Raw genomic sequence first — 18,621 nt, 5'->3', positions numbered from 1 at the left:
AATGTTTGGATTTTGACAATACTTTCAAGCATTAACAAGAAACTGATGAATGCTTCCTAACAATACCATTTTACAATACCATTCTTCTTGGCTGATGCTACTATTCAAAGTTTTTGTTTCAAGACATATGGACTATTTGACCTGAATATTTCAGAACAATTTTGAGGCAGCCAATATTTTACAGTTCCACTGGTTTGCATTTCCCCTTCATATTGGGAATGCAAACCAGTTTGGAAGACAGTTTGAAATCCTGGTTTGGAGGGAAATTGTAAACTCTAGGTTTGGATCCAACAGGCTTTCTGCATATGGATGGGGAAGCCTTTTTAATCTCCACGGCAGAGGGAATTTTGAGTTGCAGTATGTGTGTGTTGTGGAGGGTGAGTAGAGAAAGTTGCACCCTCCTGACAGAAATCCTTTCTACCAGTGGAAATTCCCAGTGGATCCAACAGGTTAACTGACTGGAAGTAAAAGGAAGGCGGAAGTACATGGGCCTAAGACTCAGGCATGTTGTGTCATCATGATCTGAAATTACATATAAACAATGGACATGTGTGCATGCGTGAAGAATGTGGTAGTGAACTGAAACAAGAATCTGTTGTTTCTATGGAATCCACATGTGCACTGGAGCTGTTGGTCAGGGATAATGAGCTGGTTTTAGCAAAGCCTCTAGAAACTGCTAACAATTTTACAATGATTAAGTTATCTTCAAGGTTTGCATGTCTGTTTAACTGTCTTGCACAATTCTTATTCTCCAGTCTTCCTTAAGCTGAAATTCTCCACACTCAGCATGCAAGACAAATAAAAGCAAATTTGAATAAAATGTTCCAAATTTGACCAAATTCAAATTCACATAGTAGTTCCAAACTCTTGAACTTTTAAAAAATTCCTTAATTGTTATACTTTATTACAACAGGATCAATATATCTAACTTTTAACATACTCCATCAGTGGATATGCAAATCTGTAGACTGGGGCCATAAACAAACAAGACAAATGCAGAAAAGTCTAGAATCTAATAAAAATACCACTGGTAACTCCCACCCCCAATAACAGAACTAGTGCTGATGTTTTCTGTGGCTGTTGCTAGGCAGCCACAGTAGTATTGCCAGCACTCAAGCCTTGGTGTCTATCAGTAAAAGGCAGGAGAAAGGACAAGACTCTTTCAAAGTTTGTTTTGACCTTTTAGAGTGAACGCATTGGGGCCAGGCCCATCACTTACTACCACCTGATTTCCATGACTCATTCAGGTCTGGCTTCTTGCTACTCTTCAACAGCAGCTAATAAAAACTACTGAGGTACAGTGGTTAGAATTTCAGAATAGGATCTGGGAGGCCCAGGATCAGATCACTACTCTGCTATGGAAGCTCACTGGGTCAGTGGTAAGGTCAGTTATGCATTCTCAGCCTAGCCTATATCTCAGGGATAATGTGACGATGAAATGAAAGAGAGGAGAATGACATAAGTTGCTTTTGGTCCCCAAATGAGAAAAGCAGGGAATAAATGAAATAAATAAATAATAAATATATATATAGAAAAAATGTAGATTGGTTCATTGTTGGGAATGAGAGAAGGAAGTAAGGAATATGAGGATATGGAGGTGCTAGGAGAAGGGAAATAGGAAATAGCATGGGGGAGATGATACAGGAGAAATTAAAGTGTCCTCTAGCTCAGTGGTTCTCAACCTTCCTAATGCTGCAACCCTTTAATACAGTTCCTCATGTTGTGGTAACCCCCAACCATAAAATTATTTGTGTCTCGGTTCCTAAGACCATCGGAAATATGTGTTTTCTGATGGTCTTAGGCGACCCCTGTGAAAGGGTCGTTTGACCCCCAAAGGGGTCGCGATTCACAGGTTGAGAACTGCTGCTCTAGATAGTGCAACTAGGCCTGGCCAGCAGCTGGCACAATGAAAGTTTTCCAGGGTAAAAGCTGCTAGGGAAGGGAAAGAGGGAAAGGTGAAGACAGGAGGGCAGGTGAAGGTAGACTGGCTGGTAGGCGGGAAAGAAAGCAGGAAAAGGCTATAGGTGCTTTCAGGGAAGCAAACGAAGAAATAATTGGGAGGGGTCATTTTGCTTTCTCTTTCAATAAATGCTGGCTAGTGACCAGAGCCCTATAACAGTAAACTAAACAAAAGGTGCTGCTGTACAGACATTTGAATAGTTTCTTAGCACCAGGATTCACCTTTTTACAGAGCTTAAATTCTGTAACAATAGAACAAAAAACTGCACTGAGTTTAAACAGCCAGAGAAAAAAAGACCATTCGTATACTAGGGACAGGTGCCATATACTGTTCATAGCCCGGATGAATGGAAAAACTCAAATATCTTTTAGTGTCACGCAATATGGCAGTTTGTACATTTTAACAATGATACAGTGACCATGTAAATGTCCACATTCACATTCCCTTTTCTTGTAAAACAGAACTGAATATATCTTGCTTCCAAGGTGGACTATTTTTTCTAGAATAGTCTTCATTATTCCAAAGCTTTTTAAAAATGTATTTAGGATTGCAGCACATACTGATGAATATTACAGTTCCCGGGTTCGAACTTTTTAGAAAGAAACCTAGGCCCCTTTCGCTCGGGCCATTTACAGCGGCCCAGGGATGGCAAAAACGCTGTCCCTGGGCAGCTGTTCGCACAGGAGGCACTGCTGGATTGCAGCAGCACCGTCCTGGCCGCCCAGGAGCAGCGTGAAGCAGCTCCTAATAACCTCGCTCGTTGAGCGAGGTTATTCTAAAACGCCATCTTCCCATCAGTGCGGTGCGAACCACACCGCTGGGAAGATGGTGCTTTCCCTGCCCCCTCCACTCCCCTCGTCCTCCAGTGTGCTCTGGAGGCTGTCAGGGACCTGCCCACGCTGCCCTCTGACCTCCAGGGGTCGGAGGACAGTGTGGGCGGGTCCCTGACGGCCTCCAGAGTGACGCTGGAGGACAAGGGGAGTGGGGGGGATGCAGAAGAGGCGGCTCCATGCGAAGCCACCTCTTCTGCCCCAGCTTCTGTGGGGCCGCACGAACGCTCCCGTGCAAATGGCCCCCACCCCTCCATTGGCATAATTTCTGCCAGTGGAGAGGTGCCCTTTCCGCACAGCGGAAAGATGCCTTGAATTGATTTGAATCAAAGATGCCTTGAATTGATTTGACACATACACTGACATACTATGCAAAACTTTATACTTCTGGAAAGTTGGAGATGGGCAACTACTAACAGCAATAGCTACCTGTGCATGTGTTTCATTTTCCTGCAGCTGCACCTTCAGGTCTTCATATTCTGTGTTTAGACGCTCTATGGTTTTCTTGAAAGCATCCTTGCACTTTGTTAGTGTTCTTTTCTCTTCTTGCAGTCTCTTTGTTCAGGGGAATGGAAAAAAGCATTAAGCTTCAAAAGTATTGTAACCTCTATTCAAAATGCAGGAACAATGCATCAGACATTTGAATCTACATGTGTGGCACACATTGTGATTACAACAGATGATCATGCTTTTGTATAAGTGAAGTATGGGGGAACCGAGTGTCACAGAGTTAATCTCCAAGAAACTGGAAAAGTGACGTTTTTCCCACATGTAAAACATTTCAATTTCTTTAGGAACAAAAAGACACATATTTCATATAAAATCAAATCTAGCCCTGTATGCTCCCTCCTGAAGAGCAGATTTTACAGAACTATGAGTATGCAACATCAGCTGCTAGAGCAGGCCTGGGGACTATACACATAATACATATTTGCATGCTCAATTCCTCATTCGGTTAAGAAGGGTCTCCTGTAATTGTTAGGTCTCGGAACCTTAAGCCAATAAACAGACTCTGAAGTATTGATCAGCAGCTTTTATTGATGAGGTATCAAAGCACCACACTTGGCAATGCCAATTCAAACAAAACTGGCATTCACAGTCTCCTTTATTCCTTGCTGAAAGCCTGGCGAATGTATGAAAAAAAAAACAGTCTTTGGGTAGACCAAAATGCTCTAAGGTTAGAAGACAGATAGTGAGAGAGCTACCAGGCTTCCTGCCCCACAAGATAACAGATGTATTCTTTTCTCATGGGACAGTGGTGCCAAGGGAAGCCTAGTTTCATACAAAGCATGTGAAGCCATAAAATAGAGATCAAGGAAAGAATGCACAGATGGCAGTGGTTACATATAACAGACTGGTCACATATATCTTTTGAGCAGCACTGGTTTGGTATTTCAATCAGTTGCATAGAGTTAGGAATGCATCTCAATCACTCAGATAACATCCCCCTGACAGTAATACCACTAACAGATAGGGAACAATATGCTTAATGTTAATGAAAAAAAGGTTTTGATCTTGGGTGTCAAACTAACATCACAGTCTCCTGAAGGGCAAAGATCCACACTTGAAACATGCAGGAACTTTGCTGGCAGATTAGAGAAGCAGCAATATCTGCCACCAAGTACCTCCAGACAATCCCCCACTCTGGATTTGGAAGCCACAAAATGTGCCACACTGCTATTCCAGTTGCACTGCTCTGTTCCTTACATTTGAGAAAGGCAGCCAGAATCAGTTTGTGGTGCTCCTTCAAGTATGTATGAACCTTTTCTGCTTTTTTATTACCAGAACAGATTGTGAGTGCAATCATTATATTGTAGTATTCTTTCCTCGGAACAGCACTACAAGATTATTTTCAGATTTTCTCCTGATTTCAAGTGGCTGAGACACACAGCTGCGATGAAATTAAAGCACGCTCTCGTGTGAATAGAGCACTAGAGCAGCAGAGGACGGTGGCACATGCAGGTCAGACAAGTAGTGAGGAAGAAAGAGGGATTGGCAGACAAGGCATATGGGCAGTTATAGCAGGTATTTTTGCACAACTATCTTTTTGGAACCCAGCAACTTGTTAAACCTTTGCTGTGTTACAGAACATCTTTGGTTCAGACCATCTTTGGTTAATGTATTGTCGAAGGCTTTAATGGCCGGAATCACTGGGGTGCTGTGTGGTTTCCGGGCTGTATGGCCGTGTTGTAGCAGCATTCTCTCCTGACATTTCGCCTGCATCTGTGGCTGCAGGGTTCTCACTATCAGATCCTCTGAAGATGCCAGCCAGATGAGAGAATGCTGCTACAACACGGCCATACAGCCCGGAAACCACACAGCACCCCATCTGTGGTTACTTCAGATGTATTTTAACTTCCCAGTTTCAAGTCTAGAACAGTTTGAAAATAACACCATTTATTTTCATTTTTCAAAGTAGGATTTTTTTCCTATGCTTTGAAGAAGACTTTTCCACAGCACTGAAAACTATGGCAGACTCTTTCTGGTAGCACTATCTGATACAGCGTGTACAGTGGGTGTGACTATTACAGCCACAGAAGTGAGGGTGGTCATGTAGGCTCTTCCCATGTGCTTAAGTTATTCAGACACATTCTGCAGCCCCATGGGACAGCACTGTAGAGTCACAGTCCATACATGCCATCATGCATGTGGTACATGCATGACAAGGACCCCAAAATGACACATAGGCTATATTTCACTATGACTACTTCAATAATTGGACCTCAAGCAAAATATCACCGATGTGGTTTGACAGTTACTACCTTCTTCTTTTCTTCTCCTGCAGCCTTCAGAGCTGGCAAATTATTGTATAGTTCCAAGTCCTTCGTCATTTGTTCAATTTTCTCCTTGAGAGTAACCTGTTCATCAGTCATCTTGCCTTCCAATAACTCCATTTTCTGCAGGTCCATCTGTAGACGCTGACTATCTATAAAACAGAAAAATAGCTAAAAAGCATTGCTGAATGTATTTATTACATTTATCTCATTAGTTTTACATCCTTCCCCTTTTGGGCTCATTTTAAAACATTCAAATTTATATATAAGTAACAATCTAGAAACAGTTCTACCCATTTGAAAATATATTGGAGTATATTAATCAGCACAAAGATAATTTTAAAATTTTTCCTTATTTAAGGGGACAATCAACTCCTGCTTGCCTTATTCACCTTGGCCTTGGTCCAGTAAAGCTCTTAAGTATATCTTTATCTTTCTCATACAAATATCCATTATCTGATGAACTAGTAGTGTAGCTGGGAACAGTGTTGACACAGGTTACTGATTGCAACAAAAACTACTTAAAGGAAATTAGCATTGTTGTGTCTTGTTTGTGCTTGTTCATAAAACAGTATCTAAAAAGATCCGCTATCTCCTTTAGTTTAAAAATACACAAAAATATTATAAACTCTCTAAATGATCCAATCTCTCCCTTTACTGGTACTTCTTATGCTGAAAAGATGCTTGTTATGTACTGAAATGCTGGTGATTTAGGGCAGAGCACATTAATAGTCATTAATAGTAATGAACTGTTCAATAAGGAAATATTTAAGTGTTACCATCACATGTAACCATTTGATCATATCTGAACTCACCTGACACCTGCTACTTGTATGTGAGTGCAGAACCAAGCATGTATAGTCTGAACTATAAAATTCATATATCACATAATGGGAATACAGAGATCGTGGGGTTTGGTCCAATACGTATTGGGCTTTATATGTGTAGACATCTATGCAGAGGCATATGGGAGGAAAATGGCGCATAGAGACAGCTGTTCTCTGGGCACCTCCCCGCTACGTCTTGGGGCAGGGCTCAGTGGGGGGTGGCCCCCAAGCTCCGCCCCAGGCCTGCCCCCCCCCGGCTCCCAGCTGGGAGCAGACAGTCCCTTCTGCCCTCTGCTCTGGGGAGAGCAGATGCAACTGCAAGGTTCCATCCTCGTTTCCTTTGCTTTTCTAAGCATGGGGCGGGGTTTGGGGGCGGGCTTGTACATGCTTGTACATATTATAAATCCTGTAAACCTTGACAAAATAAAATGGATTAATTTTAAGGAGTCATTTTCTAAAATTATACCAACAGATAAGAATATCTTTTAAAAATCCAAACTGAAAAAAGACAAATGTTCCTGTCACCTAAATCTTAAAATATGATAATCCCTAGCTGAGCTTTTGCAATTATTTTATTCTTATAATAAAGTACCTTTTAAATAAATATACTGAAACAAAGCAGTACATCAGCAGATTCTTTATTTTAAAATCCTGTTTAAATTCATATAATTGTTTAATGACTGAATCAGAATTCAGAGAACTAGCCTTTTTATTATGTTATATGCCCAACGGTCAAACACCAGCTCAATCATAAATTTAAAGGGTGGACCAATAACAACTCTCTCTGCCTCAAATTCACTTTTGTACAAGGTAATAAACTGGCATATTTCGTTGGGTTGTTGCGGAGGAAGGAGACTATTTGTAAATAATTTTGTGTGACAAAAGTGATATAAAATAGTTAATAATAATACACTGCAGTAAATAAATTAGAGTGGACATTAGTGACTTGCAGTGTTGGTTTACAGCAGTCTTCATCAGTGGCGAGCTACCTCTCAGGAGAGGAAGAGATAACAGCATTCCTTTAATCAGCCAGCCTGGCTGATCTATTGTCATCTGGCCCCTCCCTTTCAGACTACACCAGGGCCAATCATAATGCAGACAGAAAAGAACAAGAAGGGAATAAAAATTGCACACTTTTGCTGTTGCCTTGTTAGATCTTAATAGAATGGGTTTATTACTTCAGTATCATAAGCTGCCCCATGAATTTGTTAAACTCAGAGGGCAGGATATACCTGAAGGCTGTGGATTCAAATCCTGATGTTCCTTTGGGCTGAGTGTAATCATGTTCGTACTTAGAAAGTATTTGGGGGACAAGACCTAAGTTAGCAGCTCAGAATGTGGTTGGCATGAATTACAGGCTCGGTCCCTGGTATCTCCAATACAAAGGATCTCAGATAGCATGATTGGGAAAACTTTTGCCCAACACTGTGCCAAAGGGATCTACGTGATTGACTCAGTAAACAGCAGCATCTTATTTCTGTTGTGTGATTTGTACTTTGAAAATGGGATCACTTCTGGAGTAAAAAAAATGCCACTCTTTCTAGGGAAAAGGGAAGATTTTCTTCATTCAAAAACCATTCTGTTGGAGAAAGAAAGAGAGCAAAAAAATCTTCTCTCAGGGAAGAGACAGGAAGAGGATGCAGTCCAGTTCCTTCTGATATGCCACTAATTCACAGACTTCAGCAAGCAATGTGTACACAGCAGCAAATTCTGAGACAAAACTGCTTTGTATTTTGACCCAGGGAAATGTTGCTGGAAAATGCTGCCATCAGCAAATTTGTTTACTCTCACCAGTTTCCTTTAGGGAGGGTAAGGCAAAGCTTCTGACAGTATAAAAAGTGGTCTCATGGCCCAGTGTATATTTCAGTAAATGCATGCCTTGTTACACATAAATGAACATCTTGTGATCAATTCCCCTTTGCATAGGCGAGGAAACTAAATTAGAACCTGGAATCTCATCTTGCTTTTTGTTAAAGCAAATCCAAGACTTCACAGTTGCAAAGTTGTTTAAAAATGCAATAACAAAAATTTCCCAGGTATTCTTGGTGCCCGCAAAGTTCCTGGTTTCTTTGCTTACTTCAATTATACCCTGTCTTTTTTTTCCCCAAAGGAAGCTCAAAATGGCTTACATTGTTCTCCTCTCTAATCTCAGCTTGCTTACCCTGTACGAATTCAGTGATATTACTTTTTATTTATTTACTTTTCTCCTCAAGGAGGACCCAAAGAAGCTTATATTATTTTTATTTCCTCCATTTTACCCCCATAACTACCCTGTGAGGTATATTAGGCTGCGAATATGTGATCAGCCCAAGATCACTCAGCAAATTTTCATGCAAGACTGAAGATCTGAACCTGGTCTCCAAGATCTTAGTCCCTCACTCTAAGCACTTTATCATACTAGCCTTCTTGGGCTTGTTTGAACATGTTTGCAAATGTATATAGTGCTCACAAAATTAATTTATTCATAGGTTATCGTTAACAGTTGATTATTACTTAAAGTCTTAATATTTGTACTCTGCTTTCCTAAAGTTAAAGCTTTTTTAAAAAATCCATTTAGTTTTATGGCTCTGGATCCTTGGTTATGCTAACTGTCTGTACAACTGGGTCCAATAATAGATGTGATTAAAAAATAACAGATTTCTTCATATGGACACATATGGAACCACCATTACAATTTACCTCTCTCATAGGAAAATCTACTGAACATGATCTATTAGTCCTTTAATCCCTTTCAGGCTAGTGAAGAAATGTGGAACTAGGAGCACTGAGTGCTGGTTTTGTGAGGCTGTCAAGAGAGAATCCATTTTGGTTGCTAGAGTGCCTAACATAAAAATCCTTTTTCTCTTACATGAATTTACAAGAGTTCAGAAAGCAGGTGTCACTGATTGGAGAGGAGAGTACCTAACTCCCAAGCTGGTATCTTGTTAGTGAACATGAGATCATCCTCATCACTCCACCAAGGATAGAGTGTGGCAGAGGATATCTGGATAAGTTTCTGTTTAGGAAAGAGGAGGGGGAATTTGCTCTTTGTCGAGAATATTCTCACCAAGGTATAACCTAATTGTTCAATTGGTGATCATTTGATATGGCCAGTTTAGACCATAAATTAGTTACATCAGTGTTAGCAATTATTTTTCATTTTCCTTTGTCCAAGCTTTGCTTTTACTCTGCCTAAAGACTGTAAGGGACCTTTGCAGATGCACTGAAGATATCCTAGTACCTTTTGCCTGCAAGTATTTCTTTTTGGTATGTAGGCTTTAGTCTTGTTGTTTTATTATGTATCTCTGAATTGAACTTTTGATTTTGTGTTCACTGTCATGTTTTTAAACATCTGTTTTACAACCTTTCTTTAACAAAAATGTAAAAATACAGTTTTTGTCTGGAGTTCTGGTTTAGAGCCCACAGCTACCACCCTGAAGGCCAGACTGGGTCTTTGACAGAGGCAAAGCTGAGTACAGCTTTTTTTTTTTACAGTGGCGGACATGTAAATGGGAAACAGATTACTGGAAACAAAAGGCAGAAATTAAATAGGTCAGACTGGAGACGGATTCTCTATTAGACAGAAATCTTATGGTTAAATTATGTAGCTGGCATGTCTAAAAATCTAATTATAATGGCCTCATTGGTCTTTGCTACCCCTTTCCTTTATAAAGATCTAAGTGTGTTCTGCTGTGGAGGTTAAAGCAGTGGGTTTCCACTGCTGAAAATAGTGCAGATTCTCTTTTTGCATTAGAGAATCTTATTTAAGTGCCATTTCCATCAAAACCATTATTTCCTGCACTGTTAATCATCAAACTTTAAAAAAAAGATAATTCATATTGCCCCAGATGGGTAATGGAAGAGGGGAACGGAAGTGGCACTTTGATGGAAGTGCCATTTAAGTAAGGTTTTCTAATGCTGAAAGAGAAGCAGAAAGTAGAGTGGAAGTAGGCACTAGAACCCTGGTGGACCTTTCCACCACAAAGAAGGTCCAGGAAGATGTGGAGGATTAATTCTTACATCTCCTGAGATCTTTATGCTGGAAGCAAAAAACAAACAAAAAATCTTTGACTGGCTGTTGAAAGTAAAAGAGACCAACATGTTGGTGAAACTGACCTGCCAACAAAATAGAGATACTTTCAGATTAGATCCAGAATGGTGGAGGGTTATACAGGGAGCATAACATGAGAGATCAAGCTCTTCCTTTCACCAGGCTTTTAGTTTGAAGAGGCAGGAGGTGCTCCTCCTTGACAACTGCACCTTGCACGAGCCAGCAGGGTAAAGGCAGGGACCACGATGCTTCCCTCCTCCAAAAACACAATGCCTCTGCTGGAAAAGGGTGAAGCTGGATGAAGAGAAGTGCTGCTGTGCCTGTGCCACTCCTCAACAGCCTAGGCATGGTGGAATCAGTGAGGAAAAGAATAGGAGATGCCATTCTCCTCTTCACTGGCTGCATCATGCCCATACCAGTAGGATGATGCCTGAGCTCCTATTCACTGGTCTGGGTGACAAGGAACTCAACCATAGTGGCTCACAAATTTACCTGATGCCAGCAGCATGCATATTCTTGCTGGCCCCACTGTTGGGGTGGGTGGGTCTTAGGGCAATGGCCCACTGGGATTATCCCCAGTAAAGTAAAAGGCTATTTACTCCTGTGTGGATCAGTTGCTCACTTAACTAAGGCTCATTCCGCACATGCAGAATAATGCACTTTCAAACTGCTTTCAGTGCTCTTTGAAGCTGTGCGGAATAGCAAAATCCACTTGCAAACAGTTGTGGAAGTGATTTCAAAATGCATTATTTTGCGTGTGCGGAATTCTCATGGAAACTAATTATGTGAATAAAAGCTGCAAACTCTGAAACACTAATTTTCAGAAAAGAAATCTCACCAAATATGCTATGGCAGTAACCGTGACATTAATGAGTGACTTCAAGTGTACCAAAGGAGCCCACAAACTAATATTTTTGAATGGATCAACTGCATAGATTCAAATGATCTGCAAAGTCTACGTGCCTTAAAGCATTCTCTGACACCTAATTGCCTCTGCATGACTTAAAGACAACTCTTAGCTGAAACAAAACATATGCAGCAGTAAATCTGTATAGTAAGTAGAGGAAGTCAGCTGCAGTAGCCTGATACCACACCACTTCTGGGTGGTTTCAAATGAAAAAGATAAAGAAATGGACACTCCTGTTCATGTTACATTTCCACCTATCAAACCCAGAAAATATTGACCCAAACACTTGTGAAAGGCCTAAAGATCATGAAAAACACCTCAACACCTCAGCATTTACTTTTCTACTAAATTTCCAAACCGATGATTTCATAGAAAAATAATGCAATAATCCTAAAATCAAAGAAAAAAAGAATTAATAAAAGCTCACTAGTTGTGTGCTCATAATTATCTGAACTTATGTTACAAATTAGATTTGGTAATATCCCACTAATACACTACCAGCCCCTCCATAGTCCGAGGCGACAGAATATGGTGCTGCTACTGCACTGTCCTGTTGCCTCCAGAGGGTTTTTGGCTGGCACGGGGAGGCAGGAAAACAACAAACCATGGGTCTGAATGTACTTACACCACTTGAAAGGCCCCAAAGTCCAGTTCCATACCCGGCCCACCCCCACTGCACTGGTGTCCAATTGGACGGAACATCAGCTGCCCTTCTGGGTCAGGCACCGTGAAGGTCTGTGGTCCCAGGTTACCCATCCCACTGGCACATTTGCTAATGTTCTAGCATGAGCTTGCGCTGCTCTAAAGACCCATTCACCCCCACCTTTGGATGGAGCTGTACATGAAACAGTCTCTGCAGTTCATACTATTCAGTGTTCTAAAACGAACATAAATGACTGATTTCACATATGTTTGCCTTACCAGTTCCAAGGTTTTTAGCAGTACTCTGTGATTTCTGCATTTCACTGGATTTGAAAGTGAGGTCTTCCTGCATGATCTTCAACTCTTGATTTGTTACAGAAGATATTTGCTTCATACAATTTACATTCTGTACATTAAAAGAAGAAGTGAACAAAATGTATTCCAAACTCTGGCAGTTTCTCTAATTACTTAATTCAGCTACAGCAAGTACTCTGTACAGTATTTTTAATTTCAAAAGGGGGTGGTGGTAGTGTCGGAGAAGACCTAGGTAGGGACTAGGATGAAGATGAAGCATTTTACAACAAACTCTGTTCAGTATGTGACAGAGAAATTTACAACCCTGCTATCATCTTTATGCAGAACAGAGTATAGTGCTATAACTAGAAGAAGAGTTTGGATTTATATCCCCCCTTTCTCTCCTGCAGGAGACTCAAAGGGGTTTACAATCTCCTTGCCCTTCCCCCCTCACAACAAACACCCTGTGAGGTAGGTGGGGCTGAGAGAGCTCCGAGAAGCTGTGACTAACCCAAGGTCACCCAGCTGGTGTGTGTGGGAGTGCACAGGCTAATCTGAATTCCCCAGATCAGCCTCCACAGCTCAGGCGGCAGAGCTGGGAATCAAACCCGGTTCCTCCAGATTAGATACACGAGCTCTTAACCTCCCACGCCACTGCTGCTCCTAAAGACATATCAGAAGGCAAAATGCACTGGCGTAATGCCCATTGGGCAAGGTGGGCAGCTGCCCAGGGCATCACCTTGTGGGGGGCATCAAAATGCTGGGTTCGTTTTTGCATTAGTGGCTTTTCCTGGCTCTGGCCCGCAGGGCTTAGGCTTCTTTAGGCTAGCGCAGAGGTCAGGAACCTTTGGCACCCAGGGAGCCATTTGGACCCATTTTCCATGGAGGGGAGGGCACTTGGAGCAGCAGATATTTTTGGCATTTGAAATGAGGATAGCACTGTATATGTTGTTTTTTGCCTTCATACTTTGTATAGAGTAGACAGTTGTAGTGTGTTGTTATGGAGTCCATGCGGTGCTACAGAGAAAATTGAATTTTACTCAGTGGAGTGGGATTTCGGAACATTTTTTTGTGGGGTGTGCGGTAAAGGGTGGAGCCCTCATGAGCACTCCCCTCTTCTGCACTCAGCCCTCCACCTTTTTTTTTCGCCTCGAGCTTTTTGTCGGATCCATAAAGTTCCCCCCTCTCCACTGCCCCGGCCCAGGCCGGGTTCCTCCTTCTGCTTCCTCCTCCCTGTCTAGTAAGATCAGTTCCGCCTCTGCTGGGGCCGGGCCGCCCAGCTGCTGGCGCAGCTCCCTGTCAGCCTCGCTGCCCCTGGCTGATCCTCGCCAGGTCCGGGCGGGCTCTATGCTGCACCGCTGCCATCTCCGCCGCCATCTCCTCGGGCCCCTCCTCCCCGTCCCACTCCAGCCGCTTTGGGCGGCCTTCCGTAGCCGCCTAACGCCCCCCCCGACGCTGCCCACTCCTGGCAGATGGATCAGGGCTGCGGCCAGCCATCTCCACGGGCTCTCACTCGCCGGAGCCACCCGTCCGGGCTGGCTGGGGCTCTCTGCAGGTCCAGGAAGGGGAGAGTCCCCACCCCGGACAACTGTGTTGTGCCCCCGGGCGGAGCTGTGCAGCGTGAGGGAGCCGTGATGTGGCTCCACGGTCAAGCAGGTTCCCGACCCTCATTAAGCGGGTAATCGAATTAGCGACATCAGAGACTATTCCATAAGCTACTTTGGTGAGGTTTCAGGGAGTCCGTTATAGATTCTCAGCGGGGTGCTCTCTTTATCCTCTCATTGTTTCCAATGGGAAAGAGTTGCAGGGTTAACCTTTTGGCACTCCAGATGTTATGGACTACAATTCCCATTAGCCCATGCCAGCATTTGGCCATGCTGGCAGAGGCTGATGGGAATTGTAGTCCATAACATCTGGAGTGCCAAAGGTTCGCCATCTCGGTAATAGGAGATGAGGTCTACAGTTTTGAGGGTCCATAACTTTGGCCTCCCTGAACCAAACTGCACCAAACCTGGGGGGTATCATTAGGTGTCTCTCTCGATGAGACCCCTGAAAGAGACAGCCCTCTCAGAAATGCTCTGTCTCTGTAATTCCTCATTGACAGTAATAGTAAAATTAATGTAGAACAAAGATTCTGTACTCTCGATGTTCTTTGGTGGGAGGCATTCTTAGATGTATCATCACCAAGATTTCAGGGTATCATCTGGAGACTGTCATGATGGCACCCACAAGGTTTGGTACAGTTTGGTTCAGGGGGTCCAAAGTTATGGACCCTCAAAAGGGTATCCTCCTTCTCCTTAGCAAAGAATGTGGGATGGGGTACCCCCTTTGAGGGTCCATAACTTTGGACCCCCTAAACCAAACTGCACCAAACATAGGGAGTCCCATCAGGACAGTTTCCAGATGATACCCTGAAATTTTGGTGCCAATACATCCAAAAATGCGCCCCCTTCAGGAACATCCCAGAAATTTGCCCAAGAATCTTTGTTCTGCATTGAGTTTTCTGTATTGCTGTCAATGGGGGTTTCAGGCTGAGGGGGGCACATTTCTGAAGGCACAGTCTCAAGACTTTCAGGGTCTCATCAGGAGACTGCCCTGATGATATCCCCCCAGGCCTGAAGTTTAACAGCCAGGACCCTCAAAACTGTAGCCCCCATCTCCTATTAGCTCCCATTGGAAACAATGGGGGATGGGGCACCCCCTTTGGGAATCCATAACTTTGGACTCCTTGAACCAAACCTCACCAAACATGGGGAGTAGCATAAGGACAGTCACCCGATGATATGCTGAAATTTTGGTGCTGATATGTCTAAAAATGCACCCCCTGCAGGCACCAATGTCCTGGTGCAAAAATTTTTTTGTTGTGGTGGAGTGGCCGCCCATGGGGGGGGGGGGGCATTCAACTCAGGTTTTGCCCAGGGCTACAGTTTGCCCAGGGCTGCCTCGTTACGCCCCTGGCAAAATGTAGGTGACTCTGTGAAAGTGGGCAGACAGTAGGACCAGAATAGAAGAGAACCTGGTGCAGAGACACTAATGGCAGTAATGAAAAACTGTGAGGCCACCTCAGAAAGACAATACCACTCTACAGCATATTTCCCCCTCCAATTACAATTGCAGTTCAGCAATACAAATGTATCCATGCTTAGTGAAGTGGAGAAGCTGAAGTGAGGAGAGGGAGCACGTATTTTCAAAGCGGGCTCCTGAATCACTGAGCACAGTTAAAAGAACTCTGCATTATGTTTGCATCCACCCAGAATGAATAAAAGATGTGAGGAGCTGGTATGGCCATTCTTGAAAGAGGGAAGAACTCAAGTAGGGTTCTTACAAGCACAGTTATACCCTTCTAAGACCACCATCTGTGAAGAATCACATCTAAGCCACTGCAATCCGTTACGGGGTTTGATTTAGGAAGACAAGTGGAATAACACAGAATACATCATTGACAAATAACTGTTATTCAGAATATACCAATAACTACACTTGATATTTAAATACAAATATGTATATCTTATCAAGTTATGTTTACTAACATTTTATGAAAGAAAGATGAACAATCCTGACCCCAAGACTTTCATTCAGTGGTAAGGGCAGAGTATCCAAGCAACATTTCTCAGCAAATATATTTAGAGCTAAAGCCAAAGCCACCTACCCTGCTGGAGTGCTCTAACAGTGCCACAATATTGGCCTCTATCTGTGCTTTCCGTTCAAGTTCCTGGTTCCTCGAGTCTTCAAAAGATTCGAGAAAGTCTAGAGATTGAAAAACAAGATAAGAGAGCCTACTGCGTATAAAAAGAACAAGCGACAAGCTCTGAAATGTTACCAACAGCAATACGCAGTCAGTATTTAAACGAAACCCTTTAAAATATTAATATAAATGAACGATTCAAAGCAATTTAAAACAGAATAGCAGATGGCTTTATAGCAACATTTCATTTGTATGAAATTCCAGTTTTTGCTGCTTTTTTATTGCCATTTAACACCCATGTTTGGAATCCAAAACACACATGGAGATCTACCAACTATTCTTCTACAGATCAGACAGTAGATTGCTCAGCACTTTAGAAGAAGAAGAAAAGTTGGATTTATATCCCCACTTTCTCTCCTGTAGGAGACTCAAAGGGGCTTACAAACTCCTTACCCTTTCCCCCTCACAACAAACACCCTGTGAGGTAGGTGGGGCTGAGAGAGCTCAGAAGAATTGTGACTAGCCCAAGATCACCCAGCTGGCATGTGTTGGAATGTACAGGCTAATCTGAATTCCCCAGATAAGCCTCCACAGCTCAGGTGGAAGAGCGGGGAATCAAACCTGGTTCCTTCAGATTAGAGTACACTTGCTCCTAACCATTACTGCTCCTTTAGAGTGTACCCTTAATATATGCATGGTTTAAATTGTCAGTTTCTTTTTTCCATTCTTTGTTAAACCATGTGTACACATTTCATATGTAGTATTCAACGGCTATCTGGAGATGACAAGTTGGTGCATATATCATCAACTCTGTTCAGAGATTTATGAATACTTTTATGGAATGTTTGCTGAAATCAAGCTTTCCAGCACTTCAGTATGGGTGACAGCTATGTGAGTACAATGGGAATTTAACCACAGAACTTTCCTGATGTTTGGACTATCACAAAAGCTCTGGCCTATGCTTGTGTGGGAGCACTATGACTACCCAAAGTTTCCAATATAAACAAGGAAGCTCCTCAATCAGTATGACCCCATCAAGTTAATACCAAATGCATCAGTTAACTAATTCAACTTTTATGTTATGAGTGGGATCCATCAAACAGATCAAGCTGCAGCCCTTGAGCTTGCCAGTATCCTTGAAGATGGTGTGGGGCACAGTTTAGGAGGCTGCAACTTGGAGGGAAATCTGCCAAAATTGTAGAAATCCTCTCTTCTCCCCTTGCATAGTCCAAACACTCATGCCAGAACACTGAAAGCTGTTAAAACAGCTTTGGTCAAAGTTGTTCACATTTTGACAGCACAAGGCTACAAATAAATAGATACGAAGCTACTTACTATCCATGCTTTCCTCCCGCTTCTTCAACTCTTTGTATTTCAAATTTTTCTCCCCTAGAGAAACAACCATTTAAAATTAAGTACTGTTTTTTAAAATGATTTTTAAGCAACAAATCCAAACATTTTGCAAAATGCTGAAGATATCCATTATGTTGTTTTAACTCCACATAATCAGGATAAGGAAAATTTCCATTATCTTCAGTTAAAATTCTGCCCACCTTCTGATTATTTAGTATTCACCACTTCTAAAACTGAATATTTAACAATGTTCAATCAATGTAATGTTCAACACTGCCATCCAGATGGGGAGAGTGCACAGAGGGGGATGGCGATATAAAGGCAAATCACACTGCCTCCATGAGGACTTCAGGGGGTACAGAAAGGAGAAAAAGTTTAAATCCCTCTGGCCACCCAAATCACACCATTGAATGAGCCAGTTTATGTCATACTTTTGTCCGGTGTACGTCTGCAGAGTCAGGGGCTGACGTTCCCAGGTGGAATGCTACTGGAAGCTCACTAAAGTCATTTTCACACCTGTGAATGTGCCGCCGCCCCCCCCCCCCCCGCCCCGGGCATCTACTCAAATGTTAGTGTAGCTGACTAAAGTAAGTTCCACACCTGGGAATGCCCTGGCCTCCCCCCCCCCCCGACATCTACTCAGATGTTAGTGTAGCTCCATGGCAACTTAGACTACTGGGTTTGCGCACTGTGGGCCGGTGGAGGGGGCAAACGTGTTGCTGTGGCCCTCCACCCCTCCCACAGCGCAATCGGCCTTCCTCATCTGGATTGGGCTGCCCTTCACATATCAAAAATTATTACTACGTATGAAATGTTTTCTTTTCTGTGTCAAATATTTGAAAGTGTATCTGTGTATAAACAAATAAGCACATATATGGGCCAAACCATATATGCACACAATAAAATAAATGCTAGCTTTTTTCCCCCTGCGCCCAAAAATCTGTAAATCATGTCTGCTGGCACAAGTTTTCGGATGCTGGGACAGAATTTATTATTACTGATTTATAATACTTTAGAGCCCTTAACAATTATAGATCCTTAATAACAACCTTGCAAAGGGCACTGAGATTTATGGTTAAGCAGAAGTTTCATACTGGATCTCCCAAGGAAAACAGAATATTATCTCCACAGATGACCCAGCTGAAGTTAAGTACTTTACACTAATGGGATTAAGTCTATGCTGCCCCTAATTCTTAGGTGACTGGCCACTTCAGACGTTTTCTTCAATTGAAAATGTGTTTTGATCAGGCCTCTGTATTGAGTTAGACACATTAAGCAGTGATCTCCACTCAAATATATCACAGCACATGACTGAAATA

The 18,621-nt window shown here is 42.6% G+C and overlaps 1 protein-coding gene across 4 annotated transcripts in view; it reads right to left on the bottom strand.

Moving 5' to 3' along the window:
* Positions 1-18,621, bottom strand: part of IFT74 (intraflagellar transport 74) — a 48,835-nt gene that overhangs the window by 3,004 nt on the left and 27,210 nt on the right. For all 4 annotated transcript variants that reach the window (XM_048503659.1, XM_048503657.1, XM_048503660.1 and 1 more), the window contains 5 exons: positions 17,285-17,338; positions 15,914-16,011; positions 12,250-12,376; positions 5,553-5,716; positions 3,220-3,345 (listed from right to left, as the gene is read on the bottom strand). In XM_048503659.1, coding sequence (XP_048359616.1) covers positions 3,220-3,345; positions 5,553-5,716; positions 12,250-12,376; positions 15,914-16,011; positions 17,285-17,338 — 569 coding nt within the window. The remainder of the gene's footprint in view (positions 1-3,219; positions 3,346-5,552; positions 5,717-12,249; positions 12,377-15,913; positions 16,012-17,284; positions 17,339-18,621) is intronic.

Source organism: Sphaerodactylus townsendi, linkage group LG07 (genome assembly GCF_021028975.2).
Source record: "Sphaerodactylus townsendi isolate TG3544 linkage group LG07, MPM_Stown_v2.3, whole genome shotgun sequence".
Lineage (NCBI taxonomy): Eukaryota > Metazoa > Chordata > Lepidosauria > Squamata > Sphaerodactylidae > Sphaerodactylus > Sphaerodactylus townsendi.
This window is presented reverse-complemented; position numbering and strand designations above follow the sequence as displayed.